This window comes from Eleutherodactylus coqui, chromosome 2, assembly GCF_035609145.1.
Source record: "Eleutherodactylus coqui strain aEleCoq1 chromosome 2, aEleCoq1.hap1, whole genome shotgun sequence".
Classification (NCBI taxonomy): domain Eukaryota; kingdom Metazoa; phylum Chordata; class Amphibia; order Anura; family Eleutherodactylidae; genus Eleutherodactylus; species Eleutherodactylus coqui.
In genome coordinates, this window is record NC_089838.1 from 210,273,173 (window position 1) to 210,290,922 (window position 17,750).

A 17,750-nucleotide genomic window follows, 5' to 3' on the forward strand; every position below is an offset into this window, starting at 1 on the left:
ACATGTACAGTACAGGCGAATGAAAGGACAAACCACTGAGATTGACATACAAGTACACAGCGTTGTACCGGAGCTAGCTTGGATTCCACAGCTGGATCACATGACCATATTCTCAATTAGGAAAACTGGACCCTAGGGCAGAAGCAAAAAAGTTGCAAATCTGCTCAGTACAACAAAGAGTGACATAAATGGCAGCTTTGGGTCTTGGAAGTGAACATTCGCCCAGTTATCAGGCCATGTAACTGTGCCAACGAACAGCCAACAAATAAGCAACCGCTTGTTTGCCAGCTGATTGTTTTGTTTATGCTGCAGAAAAAAGTGTAGTTATTGGCAGCGCATCCTCCGGTGTGAACGGGGTATTTGCTGCAGGCAATAATGATACGCTGTACTACACATGAACAATCGTATTAATGATAATGCATATGTAAAGGCCATTTAAACAAGCACTGATCTTGTTGATCGGCACTCGTTTAAACGGATCATCAGGGTGCATTTACAGTGGCGATTTTTCTGCACGATTTCTGTGCACTGTGAGATGCAAGAAATCGCAAGGGAAAAAAACCAAAACAGTTTTAATGAGGGAATTTACATGTGCAATTTTTCTCTCACAGCGATACAAGAAGCAGCAAATACGAGAAAGAAAACTTGTAGCAGGTTCTATTTTGGGGGCGACATCAGCCATTCTTCCCTTTGGGAGCTAAAAATAAAATGTATCAAACCCGCATGCACATGTAAATGCGATGTGATTTTTTTGCTCCCATAGGGAATAATGGGCGAGCAAATTGCAAGTCCTGCAATGCAAATGCAATGAGTATCTCTCGTAAAACGCATTGCAGTTGCATGAAATTGCGATATTGCGGCGAGTTTCTCAGATCAGTATCACACTCACATGAAACACGGCCATGTAAATGCACCCCATAGGCCCAATGTCCACGGGCGGATTCTAATTATAAAATTCCCGTGCGGGAGATCCGCAGATCTTGAAGCGCATAGGGATGCATTAGCATTAGAGATGAGCGAATGTACTCGTTTAGGGCGATTTCGCAATCGAGCATCGCTTTTTTCGAGTAACTGACTACTCGGGTGAAAAGAATCGGGGGGCGCCAGGGGTGAGCGGGGGGTTGCAGAGGGGAGTGGGGGAGGGGGGGGGGAGAGAGAGAGAGCGCTCCCCCCTGTTCCCCACTGCTACCCCCCTAATCTTTTCGCCCGAGTAGTCAGTTACTCGAAAAAAGCGATGCTCGACTGTGAAATCGCCCTAAACGAGTACGGTCGCTCATCTCTAATTAGCATCCACAGGGCAATTTAGAACATGCGTATGTGATTTTTTTCCCGGCATACAGGTTGCACGCATGGAAAGAAATCACAGCATGCTCCATTCTCTGCGGATCTTGCAGGGACAGCTTCCACTGAAAGTCATCCCTGCCGCGGCACACCCGTAGCTGTCACTGTATCGATGAAAAGAAAAACCCCAAAAGTTCCTGCTGTGTTCCCATTAAATAGTCACCCATCCTGTCGGTAGTGAGTGTACTGTGTGGTTAGTAAGTGTAGTGTCAGCATATTTGTCTGTCAGGGCTTGAACTGGGAACCTCCTGCACTCCAAGCAATAGCCCTTGTTATTGAGCTATCCAGGCCTTGGGAGAAATCCCTCTGCATACTTTGACCCCGTTTTCCAGATCCTACTATCCAGCCCTTGTTCTAGCTCCACCTGTTCCTGATTAGGACTTCCTATAAAAGCCTGGGCCTGACACTCCTGCATTGCATGATTATTGTGCTCCATTGCCTGTATCAAGCTTCCTCTCCTCACCTGCTCCTATCCTGCATATGCGACTACCTGCTGCTGACTCCTGGCTTCCCATCTGACTATGCTTCCTGCCTCATCTATTTGTACTGCAAACGTGATTATCTGCTGACTATATCCGGCTTCCTCCTGACTACTCTCCGATCCTGCGCGGCTACTACACGAGCTGCTCCTATCCAGCGCCCCAGCTGCTTTTTGTGACAACAATTAATTTAACTCCAATGACCAGTGATTAGCAGCAAAGAGAACAGCTAGTTGGTAAATTAATATCTCCATTAAAGGCCAAAATCGCTACTAAGGGCTACAGACATGTGTATAAGGATCGTACCTCCACCAGAGAAAATAATCTCCATTTTGACAGATTAGCTAGGTGGAGGAAACGATTAGTGTTATATTGCCAAACTGAAAAATTACAAAATTGTTCATACTTCTATAATAAGAGTTAAGTGCTGCGGAATAAGTTGGCGCTATACAAATAAAGATTATTATTAATGAATTTTCTCAAACACTGATGAGACAGTAAGTACACATTAACCACTTTATGTCCGCCAACTGTATTTATAAAACTGTTGATGTACTAAGTAGCTAGGATCTATAGATCTTCCACTTTAGTGGCAAATCTCACTGTATAGCGCTCTGCCAGTAAAGAGGCTTGGCCGGCACTGTCAGTTCAACCTTATTGAAGGGACAGGGAGTTGTAATGATCTGCTCTCGCCAATGAGACTGTGGTCCAAGCGAGCTAAATTACCAGCTAATGACAGGAAATACAAAAGAATAAATAAGGGGACCATTGGTAGCAGGTAATCCAGTGATGAAGAGTTAGGCTGCATGCACACGGGCGGGTCAGATTCTGACCCTGTGCTCAGCCGGCATCCCCCGCGTACCTGCTTTTCTTCTTTTTCTGTACTGCAGATGGTCCGCACGGCTCGCCGTAGCACATGGCAGTATAGATTTTTTTTAAAACTCCAACTGGACAGGCCGCGGGTCGGACAGCTTCCATTGACTCAATGGAAGCTGTTCGTGCAGGAACCGCAGTAAAATGGAGGATGCTGCAATTTTTCATCCGCGAGCAGAAACCGCAATTGTTTACCGCTCGTGTGCTTGAAGAATCCTTTTTCCATAGCATGCTATGGAGGGTTATTGCTGCGAAATCCGGAGGCGGAAGCGAGCTCCAGATTCCGCAGCAAAAATCTTCCTGTGTGCAGCCGGCCAAATCAGACTACAAATATTTAGTATTGTTAAACATAGGAATGCGAGATTTTTTTTTCTTTCAATTTATTTATAAATCTATAATTATTTTTTTTTTCTTTCAAATTTATTACACTGAAATAGAAAAAAAATTAACAAAATTAGAATTTTATGCTATCCCTGCCCATTTTACTCTACGAAAATTAAAAAGGTACTGGCCTTGTCTTAATACCATAAGAAAGCTCAATCCATGCCACAAAAAAAATAAACAAAAAATTGTTAACCCTTATGCTGGTTCCCACAGGACGCTTTGACAGTGGAAATCTTACGGTTTTGCCGCAGCGGAAAACTGCGAGATTTCTGGGGGGTAAGCACAGCTTCAAAAGCCACGGCACTTACCCGTGGGTTTTGGAGCGGCTTTGCTGCATGCTTTTCCGTCGCGGCCGTCTCTTCCATAGAAAGGTGTGAGGCCGCAACAGAAAAGAAAAAGAAATGACATGCTACGTCCCGGGAATCCGCAGCGCTGGCAAATGCCGGCTTTGCCGTGACGGATTGTAGGCCACGTGTGGATGATATTTTTGTCAAATCTCGTCCACATGGCTGGCTCACCCCGGGATTAGTGGCCGCAGCGAGATTCCGCGGCAAATCCGCCCTGTGTGAACCCGGCCTTAGAATGTATTGTTTTGAAAATACGAAATGTTCATGTGGACATTTAGGCATTAAAGGCCTAGGTCTGTTAATCACCCCCACCCCTAGGACCAAAAGTATCCATGAACTATGCCAGACATATTAGAACAAGACACTCAAGAAACATTCAATCAGTACATTGCATTTACATATACCGTATGTGTAAAAGTTTTAGGTGCAGAAATGCTGCAAAGCAAGATAGCTGTTTAAAAAATAGAAGTGCTAATAGTTTATTATTGTAAATTAACAAAACGCAAAGTGAATGAACAAAAGAAAAATCTAAAGGGAGAACGCCCTTTGCCTTCAAAAAAGCATCAATACTTCTAGATACACTTGCACAAAGTCAGGGATTTTGTAGGATTATAGTCAGATGTATGATTAACCAATTATACCGAATAGGTGATAATGATCTTCATTTTTATATATAGGTTGAAATCCAGTCATTACCTGAAACTGAATGTGTGTCGGAGGTTTTAAACTGGGTGGGGAATAGGCAAACTGTGCACAAAGGTGAGGTTGTGGAAGACAGTTTCACGTCACAGGTAGAGATGAGCGAGCACGCTCATATAAGGCTGATGCTTACCTGAAGGGGAACTTGTTGATGCAGTATAATTACCTTGTGTCTTGATGCTGCGCTCATTCTTGTCATGATGTGTGACCTGTGACTGGAGATGAGCGAGCACGCTCATTTAAGGCTGATGCTCAAGCGAGCATTGGTCTTTTCGAGTAACTGATTACTCGTCCCAGCACCGTGTGTGTGTGTGTGTGTGTGTGTGTGTGTGTGTGTGTGTGTGAGAGTGAGAGTGCGATCGCTCTCACTCCCCCCCCCCCCCGCCCGCATGATGCTCTGACAAGTAATCAGTTACTCGAAAAAACCGATGCTCGCTTGAGCATCAGCCTTAAACGGGCGTGCTCGCTCATCTCCAGTCACAGGTCATACATCATGACAAGAATGAACGCAGCAACAAGACACAAGGTAATTATACTGCATCAACAAGTTCCCCTTCAGGTAAAAATTCCAAAGCAGATTGGATTTTCAAGATATGCTGTTCAAGCTCTTTTGAAGAGGCACAAAAAAAAAAACGGACAATGTTGGGGACTGTAAACAGAGCTGTCGCCCAAGGAAACAGTGCAGCAGATGATAGACACATCATGCTTAACTTCCCTTCTAAATCAGAAGCTGTCTAGCAGTACCATCAGCACAGAACTGGCAGAAACCAGTGGGATGCAAGTACATCCATCCACTGTTCAGAGAAGTCTGGCCAGAAGTGGTCTTGCAGCTTTTAAAGCCATTTCTTCAACATGGAAACAAGGCCCAGCGACTCAACTATGCACAAAAACATAGGAACTGGGGTACAAAAAAATGGCAGCAGGTGCTCTGGGCTGAGGGGTCAACATTTAAAATATTTGGCTATAACAGAAGGCAGTTTATTCACCGAAGGCCTGGAGAGCCGTACAGGCAACAGTGAAGCATGGTGGAGGATCCCTGCAAGTTTGAGGCTGCATGTCAACAGAGTTGGTGATTTTGTCAGGATTGTGTCTTCAATGCTGAGAAATACCGGCAGATACTTATCCATCATATAATACCATCAGGGAGGCGTCTGATTGGCTCCAAAGTTATTCCGCAACACAACAACCCCAAACATATAACCAATGTCATTAGGAGCTATCTTCGTTGTAAAGAACAAGGAGTCCTGGAAGAGATGATACACAGAGCTCTGATCTCAATATCATCCAGTCAGTCAGTCTGGGATTACATGAAGATAGAAGGATTTGAACAAGCCTACATCCACAAAAGATCTGTGCTCAGTTATGCAAAATGATGTTAGAACAAGCTCCCTGCCGAGTTCCTGCAAAAACTGTGTGCAAGTGTACTTAGAAGAATGGATGCTGTTTTGAAGGCGAAGGGTGGTCACACCAACTATTGATTTGTTCATTCACTTTGCAGTGTTGTTAGATTATTTTTGTCAATTAACAAAGTGCAAAGTAAGAATGCTTTAAAAAATAGCAGTATTTTCCACCCCTGCCTAACACTTTTGCACAACACTGCTCATATCATAAACAGTCCAATAAATCTTACCTGTACCAGTAATAGTTTCCACACACAGAGGAATCTCCCACTGTTCACTATAACTAGGAGCGTGGTTGTTAAGGAGGGTAAACAAGGCCTGGGAGGTGAGCACAACCTGTGGACAATACTTCGAGGCCAGTTTGGTAATGTTCGGATCGGAGATCACATTCTGTTGAGAATCAAGAGACACAGATCAGCAAGTAAACAAATGTTCCCTTCACTACTAGAAGGATACACACAGCCGTGATTGTCGCTGAAACCTAGTCAGAGCGGGGAAAAAAGGATACTCACTATGGAACAATAACACTGGATCTCAGAAAAAAAAACATTTTGTCTGCTACTTGGGGTATTTGTGTCTATACTAAACTGAGTGTGCAGAGTCCATATCTGTGGGATTTAGCCTAGGACGTCTGGTTCTGACGTTATACACGTATCATTGGCTACTCATACAGACACAAGAAACTGATTTTACCGTATATAACTATATTGTACTCTAAGCCTGAAAGATTACAAAAACTTGTTCCCATTAACAAAAGTGTAAATAAAAAGTTCACTTGAGACTTTATACAATACACATACTCTGTGCAAAAGTGCTTTAGGCCCTTGCTTCTGCACTTGTGAGTGTTTGTTGTTGACCGCTGCAGAAGCCAGCAGTAGTTGCCCATCATGTTGGGGTTGAAATGGCCACATTATCTTTTTTTCATGGTGGCAATATCGTGGTGGAATCTTTTCTCATCTTCCACTCACGTCATCCAAATGTGTAGGGGAAAAAATCCAGATGATAATGAATTTTGAGCGACATTCGGGAGCCAAGTTGCTGATACGCTGCTAACATGTTGCTTACAAGTTCAATGTGGTTGTCAGCCCGATTGTTGAGAAAGTTTTGCACATCCAGCACAAATGAGAAGACACTCGCTGGGGTAGATGTGAGGGAGGACGGTAGTTTGGAAGAGCAGGACAAGCAGGCAGCTAGCTGGTTGACATGAGGGGTAGAGGGAAGAAAACCAAGGGAAGCGGCTAGTCCTGAACTGGCACACACCAATAAGTTTGCAAAGTTGGCAGATGAGGGGGATGCCATTACAGAGCCAGCACCGCTGCAGTACGACATGCCCTCTGAACGCCAGGGAGATGACTGCTTCAGTAAGAAGGAGAGCACAGGCCAGGCTAAACAGGTCCTAGTGGTGAGGGACTCAATTATAAGGGAGACAGACAGGGCAATCTGCCACAAAGACTGGGATCGTCGAATGGTGTGTTGTCTACCTGGCACTTGAGTTTGACACTTCGCAGATCGGGTTAACAGATTACTGGGAGGAGCTGGTGAGGATCCAGCGGTCATGGTGCACATTGGCACCAATGACAAAGTTAGTGGACAATGGAGGACCCTCAAAAACTATTTCAGGGACCTAGGATCTAAGCTCAGGGTGAGGACCTCCAAGGTAGTTTTCTCAGAAATACCACCTGTACCACAAGTCACACCAGAAAGGCAGCAGGATCTTAGGGAGGTACACATGTGGCTCTGGAGTTGGTGTAGGAAGGAGGGCTTTGGGTTCCTGGAGAACTGGGCTGACTTTGCTGTCGGCTACAGGCTCTACCGTAGGGACGGGCTGCATCTTAATGAGGAGGGTGCAGCTGTGCTGGGGGAGAAGATGGGTAGAAGGCTGGAGGATTGTTTAAACGAGGGACTGGGTGGGGGGTATAGACAGTGACCTGGGACCAAGTATTGGGAAACTAGGAATGGGGGTCGAGGGGGAGGGGTTAGTACAGTTAGAAGTGACAGAACAGCTAATAGGACCATAAGTAGCATAATGAATATAAAGAATAAAAACAGCTGTATAAACTATATGGCAATGAATGCAAGAAGTCTGATCGGTAAAGTGGGTGAACTTCAAGTGAGAATGCCTGAAGAAAATTACGACATAGTAGGAATAACGGAAACGTGGTTTGATGATAAATGCGATTGGGTGGTGAATTTGCAGGGTTACAATCTATTCAGAAGAGACCAGAGGAACCAGAAAGGGGAAGGGGTATGTCTGTATGTTAAATCCTACTTAATGCCAAGGCTACTAGAAGATATACATGTAGGAGATGAATATGTGGAATCTCTGTGGGTAGAAACACAGGGAAGGAAAAATAATAAAATTCAGATAGAGGTTTTCTATAGGCCACCAAAAATAAAAGAAGAATTAATTTCCAGCCGTCGTTCAATAAGAAGCCTCATCAGGGAGCAAAAAAACCCCACTAAACTTTAGTAAAGCTAAATTTGATCAGCTCAGAGCTATTATCGGTAACATTAATTGGGACAGCGTCTTCAAAAATAATAGTACAGGCGACAAATGGGAGACGTTTAAAAACATCCTATTAACCTCAGGTGAGCAGTTCATACCCTTTAAAAATAAAAGAACTACAAGTAAAAGGAAACCAATGTGGCTCCACAAGATTGTAAAGGGGGCAATAAGCAAAAAGAAGAAAGCGTTAATTATCAAAACAAGAAGGCAGTGAAGACGCACTAAAAACTTAAAGGAAAAAAAATAAATTTTGTAAGGAAAAGATAAAAACTGGAGGAGGCAGAGAGACTGATGGCTAAAAAGAGCAAAAATAACCCTAAACTATTTTTCAATTATATAAACCTTAAGAGGATTTACACTGAGGGCACTGGCCCTCTCACAAATAATGCAGGAGAAATCGTAGAAGATGATGGGGGTAAGGCAAATCTATTAGTTTTGTCTCAAGTGTATTCACAAGAAAAAAGAAATGTCACATGAGATACAGGGGGATAAAATGAACCCCTCACTAAATATCACTTGCCTAATGCAGGAAGAAGTGCAGAGCTGGTTAAAAAAGATTAAAAACTTGACAAATCGCCGGGCCCAGATAAAATACACCCAAGGGTTCTAAGGGAACTAAGTGACATGATAGACAGACTGCTATTTCTTATACATAGGGACAATATCGAGACCAGGGTTGTACCACTGGATTGGCGTATCGACAATGTGGTTCCAATATACAAAAAGGGGTTCAAAAGAGAGCCTGTTAACTACAGGCCGGTAAGTCTCACTTCAATAATTGGAAAAATATTTGAGGGGTTTCTGAGAGACTACATCCTATAATACCACAAGGAGAACAACGGAATAACTTCTCACCAGCATGGGTTCATGAGGGGTGGATCATGTCAGACCAATTTGATCAGCTTCTACAATGAAGTAAGTTCTAAGCTGGGCCTAGGAGAGTCTATTGATCTGATATATCTGGATTTCTCTAAAGCTTTTGACACCGTGCCGCATAATAGGCTGATATATAAAATGAGACAGCTCGCATTGGGTGAAAACGTGTGTATCTGGATAAAGAACTGGCTCGGAGAAAGAAAGCAGAGGGTGGTAATAAATGGTTCATATTTTGATTGGGCCACCATCGCTAGTGGAATGCCACAGGGCTCAGTATTAGGCCCCATTCTGTTCAATTTATTTATCAATGACCTGATAGAGGGGCTGCACAGTAAAATATTGATATTTGCAGAGGATACAAAATTATACAAGATAATTAATACAACGGAGGACAAGGTATGGCTGCAAATGGACCTAGATAAGCTGGGGGCTTGGACAGAAAAATGGCAAATTAAGTTCAATATTGATAAATGTAAGGTTATGCACATGGGCAGGAGAAACGGATGTCACCAATATACTCTAAATGGGGTACTGCTAGGGAAAAGTGAGATGGAAAAAGTCCTGTGGGTACTAGTGTATTGTATATTTAACCGGAGTAACCAATGCCAGTCAGCTGCTGCAAGAGCAAATAAAGTCTTGGGGTGCATTAAAAGAGGTATAGGGGTGAGGGACGAGAACATTATGCTCCCACTATATAAGGCACTTGTCAGGCCTCACATAAAATACTGCGCACAGTTCTGGTCACCGGTGCTCAGGAAAGATGTTGCAGCGCTTGAGGGGGTCCAAAGAATGGCAACTAAATTAATAAACGGAATGGGAGGACTGGTATACCCAGAGGCGCTATAAAAAAAAAAAAACGGCTAAGGGGCGACCAAATAACTATGTATAAATACATGAGGGGACAATACAAGGATCTCTCCCATGATCTGTTTATACCCAGGACTATGATGGTAACAAGAGGGCATCCTCTGCGTCTAGAGGAAAGGTTTCATTACCAACATAGAAGGGGGTTCTTTACTGTAAGAGCAGTGAGACTGTGAAACTCCCTGCCTGAAGACGTGGTGATGGCAAAATCCATAGAGGAATTTAAGAGGGGGCTTGATGCCTTTCTAGAGAGCTATGATATTACATGATATAAACATTAAACAACCAGCAGGATTGTTGATCTCGGTCTTGCAGACAGGTAGGAATAATCAAAACGTTGATCCAGGGATTATTCTGACTGCCATTATGGAGTCAGGAAGAAATTTTTACCCACAAATGGGCTAAATTGGCTTCAGCCTCATTGGGGGTTTTTTTTGCCTTCCTCTGGATCAACAAGGGGAAATGGAAACAGGCTGAAATAGATGGACATTGCTTCCCTTCAGCCTATCATACTATGTTACTATGTAAATGCATTCCAAGTGGCGAGTTCACGCGTGCTCAATTTGGATCTGAAGAGAAACAGGAAAAAGTCACCCAGCGCTCCTGAGGACAGAGCTTGACAAAGGCTCTATTGTCACGAGCCGAAACGTGTTGCATTTGAATAAAGAAAAATCGGTACAGTACGGAAGATTCTTGGCAGTCGCCTGATAACAGAAATATGGCACAGGATTAAAGCCTCTGCTCCTGCGATCAAGCAGAAGTAGGTCGGGTCCTCGGCTGTTAGACACAGCTGAGAACCTGGAGGAGAAGGGAGAAGTGTTTTTTAACCGCTTCACCCTTCTCCTTTCCGGGGTACATAGCAATCAATGAGCGCTACCTACTAAAAAGTGAAAGTGGAAGTGTTTCTTCTACTATGTGACCGCCGGGCTGCAGGGTCCTATCAGACCCTGATCAGCTCTGTTAGTAACTATTGTCACTACAGGGGGATATTTTCCCCTGTAACTGGGGCCCCTATGGATGCTCCAGCTACAATGGAAAAGTGTGTAATAATAAAAATGAAAAAAGACCGTGTGACTGACCCTCAGAGGTTTTATATGACATTATAGTGCACATAGATGGTAAAAAAATAGTTGTTAAAATAAGTAAAAATAAATACCTAAAAAAGAAAATGACCCAAAGCCGTCACCAACCAGAACTGTCACCGTATGTGCCCTTCGAAACCATACATATTATATATCAAAACATCCAACGCAAATTGAATAACCCATTCCCATACATTATTTTAGCATAAATATACAAATTTTAAAAAAAAATGCTTTCAGCTTTACGACCCCAATAAAACTAAAAAAAATGGGGGAAAAAAGTCAGTGAAAAAGGTATTAAAAATAGCCCTATATGTCATGGGGAAAAAAGCAGTAAAAATAATTTTGGTAGCTAAAGGCAAAAAAAAAAAAATAGGGCAGTAAAACCACCACATGGGTAAAATCCCTAAAAGGTGTCTGGTCCTTAGGCCTCTGTTACACAAGCGTTGTTGTTATTTTTTTGCACGTCTATAGGTGCAAAAAAATTCGCTCCACAGATGTGCAAAATGTGCGTGACTGAAGCTCCGTGCTGTGGCAGAGGACAGTGATTCCATCCTGTTGCTTTCAATGGGCTGGCGCTGCTGCTGCCCCATTGAAAGCAATGGGATGAAGGTAACCCCTGCAGCAATGATTTTCGGGGATGTGGGGGTGGGGCCTTGAAATATAAGTCGTACTCCGAAAATCATCCCTAGCTGTTTAAAAAAAATATATATATATAAAATTAAAGGGGTTGTCCCGCGCCGAAACGGGTTTTTTTTTTTTCAACCCCCCCCCCCCCCCCCCCCGTTCGGCGCGAGACAACCCCGATGCAGGGAAGTAAAGAAAGTTTACCGGAGCGCTTACCTTAATCCCCGCGCTCCGGTGACTTCAATACTTACCGCTGAAGATGGCCGCCGGGATCCTCTGTCTTCGTGGACCGCAGCTCTTCTGTGCGGTCCACTGCCGATTCCAGCCTCCTGATTGGCTGGAATCGGCACGTGACGGGGCGGAGCTACACGGAGCCGCTCTCTGGCACGAGCGGCTCCATAGAAGACTGCTGAAGACCCGGACTGCGCAAGCGCGGCTAATTTGGCCATCGGAGGCCAAAAATTAGTCGGCACCATGGAGACGAGGACGCTAGCAACGGAGCAGGTAAGTAAAAAACTTTTTATAACTTCTGTATGGCTCATAATTAATGCACAATGTATATTACAAAGTGCATTATTATGGCCATACAGAAGTGTATAGACCCACTTGCTGCCGCGGGACAACCCCTTTAACTCACCTAGAAGCACTGTCCGGCTCTTCTCCCCGTCCCAGTCAGTCTTCATCTGGTGGCAGGGGATTTAAAAAACCCTGCCTTCAGAAAGTGCTGACACTGATTGGGTGAGCGCTGTGACTAATCACGAGCAGCGCTCAGCCTTCTTCATTAATAACTTTTTAAACTTCTGACAAACAATGATAGTTTGAAAAGTTGTTCCACGTAAAGGGGCCTTTAGCAATTCAGTGGTAGTTAACAAGGCTCTTGCATTTTTAAACATATGTCTTTATTATCTCTAGTGATTTGATGACGAATGTCCATCCAACCAACAAGCAAGCAATCACAAAGGTGTATAAGATCATACTGTCTTACTTTCTGAACAGAATAGTACCAGTGAAGTGGAATAGTTAAACTCACCACATGCACATGCTCAGCCTTCTTCATTGGAGGCATCATCTGAGACACCTTTTTATATGAGGTTGGCAGAGGGATATCATCAGACGGAAATGTAATTTTCACATAATTGACTGATCCCTGGGAATAGTAAAGACAAGGTCCCATTTTAGAAGTTAAAAATTTCAGCTGTCAGTAATTACTGTAGTATAATTGCCAACATACATTAAAGGGCCACTGCGAGAAAATCCCATTTTTCCATCACTGCCCCATCACCTTACTGCCTGTTACACTCTCTCCATGCAGTGCAGCCTCCACTCTGATACTTAACAGGCACCATCTCTATGTTGCCTTCACTTTTACTACTCTGTGCTATCAATCCCATGATGCATCAGCATAACATTATATGAGCAATTACAGACTGTACCATCTATGCTGCAGGGAAAACATATTCTGTATTCACATTATTAAGCAACAGATCATAAGTGTACAGTCAGGAGGATGAGCTGTGATCTCCTCTACCCCTAGTGTGTGACAGCAGTTGTGTGATCAGCAGTAACTGTGAGAGGAGTGTCTGTATCCCCTCTGAGGAGCATGTATGGTACACTCCATGTAATAGACAGGAGCTACGCTGACTAATAATCTGACTAGTTTGAGAACACATACACCCAAGTAAGTGTTCACTTACATGAGCATGTTTGCTCTGCACATTACACACAACTTTTTTTTTTTTTTATGTGTAATACGCAGTGCTAAAAGCCTATTGATTTACAGTACTTTGGGTCATTCAGACCTGCGGTTTTTATATGTGCCTGAAAAAAAAAACAGGCTATTGGTGTTACACGTTACATGCATATTTGCTGTGTATTGCAGATTACACGTGTAAAAACTATGCAGCAAACATACATCCGTATGAGTAAGCTTTAAATCTGAGCTGGTCAGAATTGAGAACCACTTGAGGAGTTCGAGGCCTGGAGAATACTAGCCAATACATATACTAGGTGGATAATTAGTAATTAACTTTTAAAAACTTCACTTGTTTGTCCAGGACTAGAAAAAATACAAACAAAGGCCGCCTGCAGACGAGCGGGTCGGATCCAGCGGCGAGAATTCTTGCCGTGGGACCGACCCGAGCGCCTGCAGAGACGAGCGCGTACTCACCCGCGCCCGGCGGCCCCGGCTCTTTCATGTGCCGGCTGCCGGCGCATGAGCAGACCGGAGCCGGCGGCCGGGTGAGTGACATTTCTGAGCGAGGCTCTGCGAGTCCCGCACAAAAATAGGACATGCCGCGGTTTGTTTGTTTGAAATCTCGCACGGCCAAACCGCAGCCGTCTGCATAGGAGTGCGTATTGTAATGCACTCCTATGCAGGCTTTCAGTGGCGGAAATCCCGCGGGATTTCCGCCCGTGTGCAGGCGGCCAAATACAAAAGGCTCTGTTCGTGGGCTGTGTCCGGTATCGCAGCTCATCCCCATTCAATTAAATGGAGCTGCACTCTGATACCAAACACGGCCTATGGACACATGTAGGACTGTCCATGATAAAACAGTCGGGCCTTTTTGCCCTATCTAAATAAACCCCCTTTCATTAATGAAAGGTTTAGGTTTTCATAGCAAACACAAATGCATATAAACATTACATACCCGCAGTCTTCGGTTAAAAGGGGTTGTCCAAGTTATATCATCGGTGGATCTATTGCTGAACTCTGTTATTGACTGTAGTCCCCATGATGTCCCATAAACCAGGCAGGACTACAGCTGTAAACAGCAACCGAAGTGAGGGACCGAGCAACGTCACGGGACACAGATGGAGCAGTGAGTATATGACAACTTATATAACGTTACTCATTGGGGAAAGCGTTGTATTGAAATGGCACAACTTGGACAACCCCTTTAAGCATTACGTAAAAGAGAGTACAGGCTAGCCTTATAGCCCATTGGTTTCAGTGGGCAAGGCAGGGTGCCAAAAACGTGCTGAACGCCCTAAAATGGAACATACAGCGTTCGTTTTAGCGTGAATTATAAACGCTTGTCTGAGAAGCCCCATTGAAATGAATGGAGGCTTAGTGCAGCGTTTTAGTAGCGCTATAAATGCCTGCTAAATGCTGTAAAAAATGCCTGTTTGAGGAAGGCCTAAGTGTATTCATCAGAAGCTCCTAATTGACCCCTTTAATGACCTTATTTTATGCCTCAATGATGCTTTTTCATCTTCGCATTCACTTTTTGATCATCGAGCCACAACTTTTTTTCTTATTATTTGCTTATCAACATAGCCGTATAAGCGCTTTTTGGGGAGGACAAGTTTTATTTTTATTTAATAGCACAACTCTGGGGTACATAATGCATTTACGAACTATCTTTTGTGTTTGGGCAGGGACAAAAAAAAAAATTCCAGTACTGACTTGGGGGTGGGGGTCTTGCTTTAACCGTAGGTCAGGAAGGGTATCGTTTCTTCTTAGGCAGAGCACCTAGAAGGTGTGAGGAGACTTATAAGGCTATCCATGCTACTCTGGGAAATATGCAAATGGGAGATGGAACAATACCTCTGCAGCACCACCTATTGGAAGGCAGCATTCCTGCAAGTGAATTTTTGTGCATGGTTGACTTTGTATAAGCAACATGATACATTTATTCTCTGGGTCAATACAATTATGGTGATACCAAATTTCTATAGTGATTTTTGTGTTTTCTTACCAGACTTACAATACTAATAACAGATTTTACAAGACTTATAATATTTTTTATTTACCCATCGACAAAACTGCAATGCGGCTTGTTTTTTGGGGGACAATTTTTCTGGGAGGCATATCGAAAGGAAAAAAAATGCAATTCTGGCATCTTTATAAAAATATGTATTGGTGGTCACTGAGTAGTTAAGGACATAGATAGTTTGGTACTCAAGAAAACAGTAATTACATCATTTTTTCACCCCTTTTTATATTTCGTGTGGAATAGATACTGTGTTACCTTTAGACTCTGGATCAGTACAATTACTGTGACAGCAAATCTATATTTTTTATGTTTTACTACTTTTGCACAATAAATACACTTTAGAAACTCAAAAGAAAAGTAAGAGCTTGTCTTGCCACATTCTGAGAGTCATAGCTATTTAATTTTTCAATTAACAAAGCTATGTGAGGGCTTTTGTCTTGTAGGACAAAGCTATAGTTTTCATTGGCAACATTTTGGGGTACATATGACTTTGGTCCTACAATGAGGACAACTGATACGACCAGCATAGTGGACATTACACCCTGCAATGCTTTACGAGCACTCTCACAACAGATTTGACAGGACAAAGGGCTGTGGAACTCCATTGTCCTCTGGTCATCATGGCAACTGCCTGTGTATAGCTCAGTATCCACTACAGTTCTACATTGTGGACTACAGCACAGCAGGCACTACACATCATTAGGCTATATGAACGCTGCCATATGACTGCACAGCAGAGCCTGTCACAGAAGCGATCACTGGAATTGCTTACTGAGCATACGTAATCCTAAAAGATAAAGTAGGACTTAGACTCTATTTACACTGACAGATGATCGGTCAAAAGTCGCTCAAACGATAGTTAGAGTGACAGTTTTAAGCGATCATCTTTGCATAGTCTATGGTAGCTAAGTAGCTACTAAAGAGCTATGCAGGCCAAGCGGGACACCACTATCATTTGGCGAACAATATAGCTGTTCTGCGTAAGCAAACAGCTGTATTCTTCTCCACGATTACTGCTCGCGTCCCGCTGTGAACTACCAGCCGGACACGGGCTGTAAGAATCTTAACAGCGCTGCCAACTGTGATAACAAGCCTGTACCACTGATAACAATTCAACGCTCAATTCAAGAAAACTAGAATTGAGTGAGGAACGACTCGGGCACGAAAACTGCACGATGTCCGTGCATTTAGACCCAACAATTCTCGCTCAAAAGACGGCTGAGCGAATTTTGAGCAAAAATCATTGGGTCCAAATGGGCCTTAAGCATGTTTCTGATTGCTAGCTGATTCCAATCCTGTCCGCCTGCCCATGACATGAATATTCAAGCTGGACATAGACAGGACCAGAAGAGCGCTGCATCATGTCAATGGTGGAAGGGCAGAAACTACAATTTAGCAGGGTCATGTGATGGCCACTGGTAAGGGAAACAAGAAAATTCCGCTTGCTTCCTCTGAATACGTAAAGTTAAGAAGTCTTTGAATACCCCTTTAAGATGTACTACTATGTCAATATCCAGAAAGGGATTAAATGTACCAAAATATGGTGTATACTGTCAGGAACTTTTGTTGATATAAATAAAACTTTGATATTCACTACAATTTGCCCTCTCAAGTATTACATTTTCTAATTTCATACAATACATACACACAGGACTATAAAAAAAAGTTAATCGTACGCGGCATAACCCTATATCCTGTACTAAGTGCAACAAAGTGGATAGCGAGAAGAAACACCTTTTTTTTTAATTACCATTTTTAGAAGGCACTTCTCCAGCTTAAAAGTCAAATCTGGGATAAACCTCCCCCCCAAAACGCTGGTGATCTCATGGAGTGTGTTAAATGTAGGGTAATTCTTCACGTAAGTTTGACATGCCTTTACCAGCTCCTAGAAGAAGCAGAGAAAAAATACACATAAAAAGGATTATATACAATCACCAAAGTAGAAAGAAAGACACTGCCAATGTTGATCCAACATCATGCATTCAGCAAGGGGTACTCTGTGAGAGTATAACTCAATTTCTGGGGACTTTTGATGACTGGGTTTGTCCAGCCCTGAGATTCCAGAAATGTGATCTCAGTTCAAGCAATCTAACACACAGTATGCATGTCCTATTGCATAAACTATATAATCTTCATCATACTAGTTGAGTCATTCCATGTCAAGTGGTCTAAAACAAGAGAAAGTCCCCACCTTCATATCTCAGATTCAAAATATGTGCATCACATTAGTTATTTTGTACAAGTAAAAATGAAATCCAAAAAACAAATGGCAGAATTTATTATTCCCTTTAATCCCCCTAAAAAAATAAATGTTATCAGTATATATACCCAAAAATGATGCCATTAAAAATAAAATTTGTCCTGCAAAAAAAAAAAAAACCCTCATATGTCTATATCAACAGAAAAATTAAAAGGTTATGGCTCTAGGAATAAGACGGTGAAAAAAGGTGCAAAACAGGCTTCGTCGCTAAGGGGATTTTAAGCTTTGGGCGTGCATAAAACCCCCATACTTTGACAGAAATTATAACCACACCATAGGGGACATTGCAAAATGAA

At 43.0% G+C, this 17,750-nt stretch overlaps 1 protein-coding gene across 2 annotated transcripts in view; it reads right to left on the minus strand.

Moving 5' to 3' along the window:
• Positions 1-17,750, minus strand: part of ICE2 (interactor of little elongation complex ELL subunit 2) — a 111,707-nt gene that overhangs the window by 71,930 nt on the left and 22,027 nt on the right. For both annotated transcript variants that reach the window (XM_066592395.1, XM_066592396.1), the window contains 3 exons: positions 16,945-17,079; positions 12,509-12,625; positions 5,754-5,913 (listed from right to left, as the gene is read on the minus strand). In XM_066592395.1, coding sequence (XP_066448492.1) covers positions 5,754-5,913; positions 12,509-12,625; positions 16,945-17,079 — 412 coding nt within the window. The remainder of the gene's footprint in view (positions 1-5,753; positions 5,914-12,508; positions 12,626-16,944; positions 17,080-17,750) is intronic.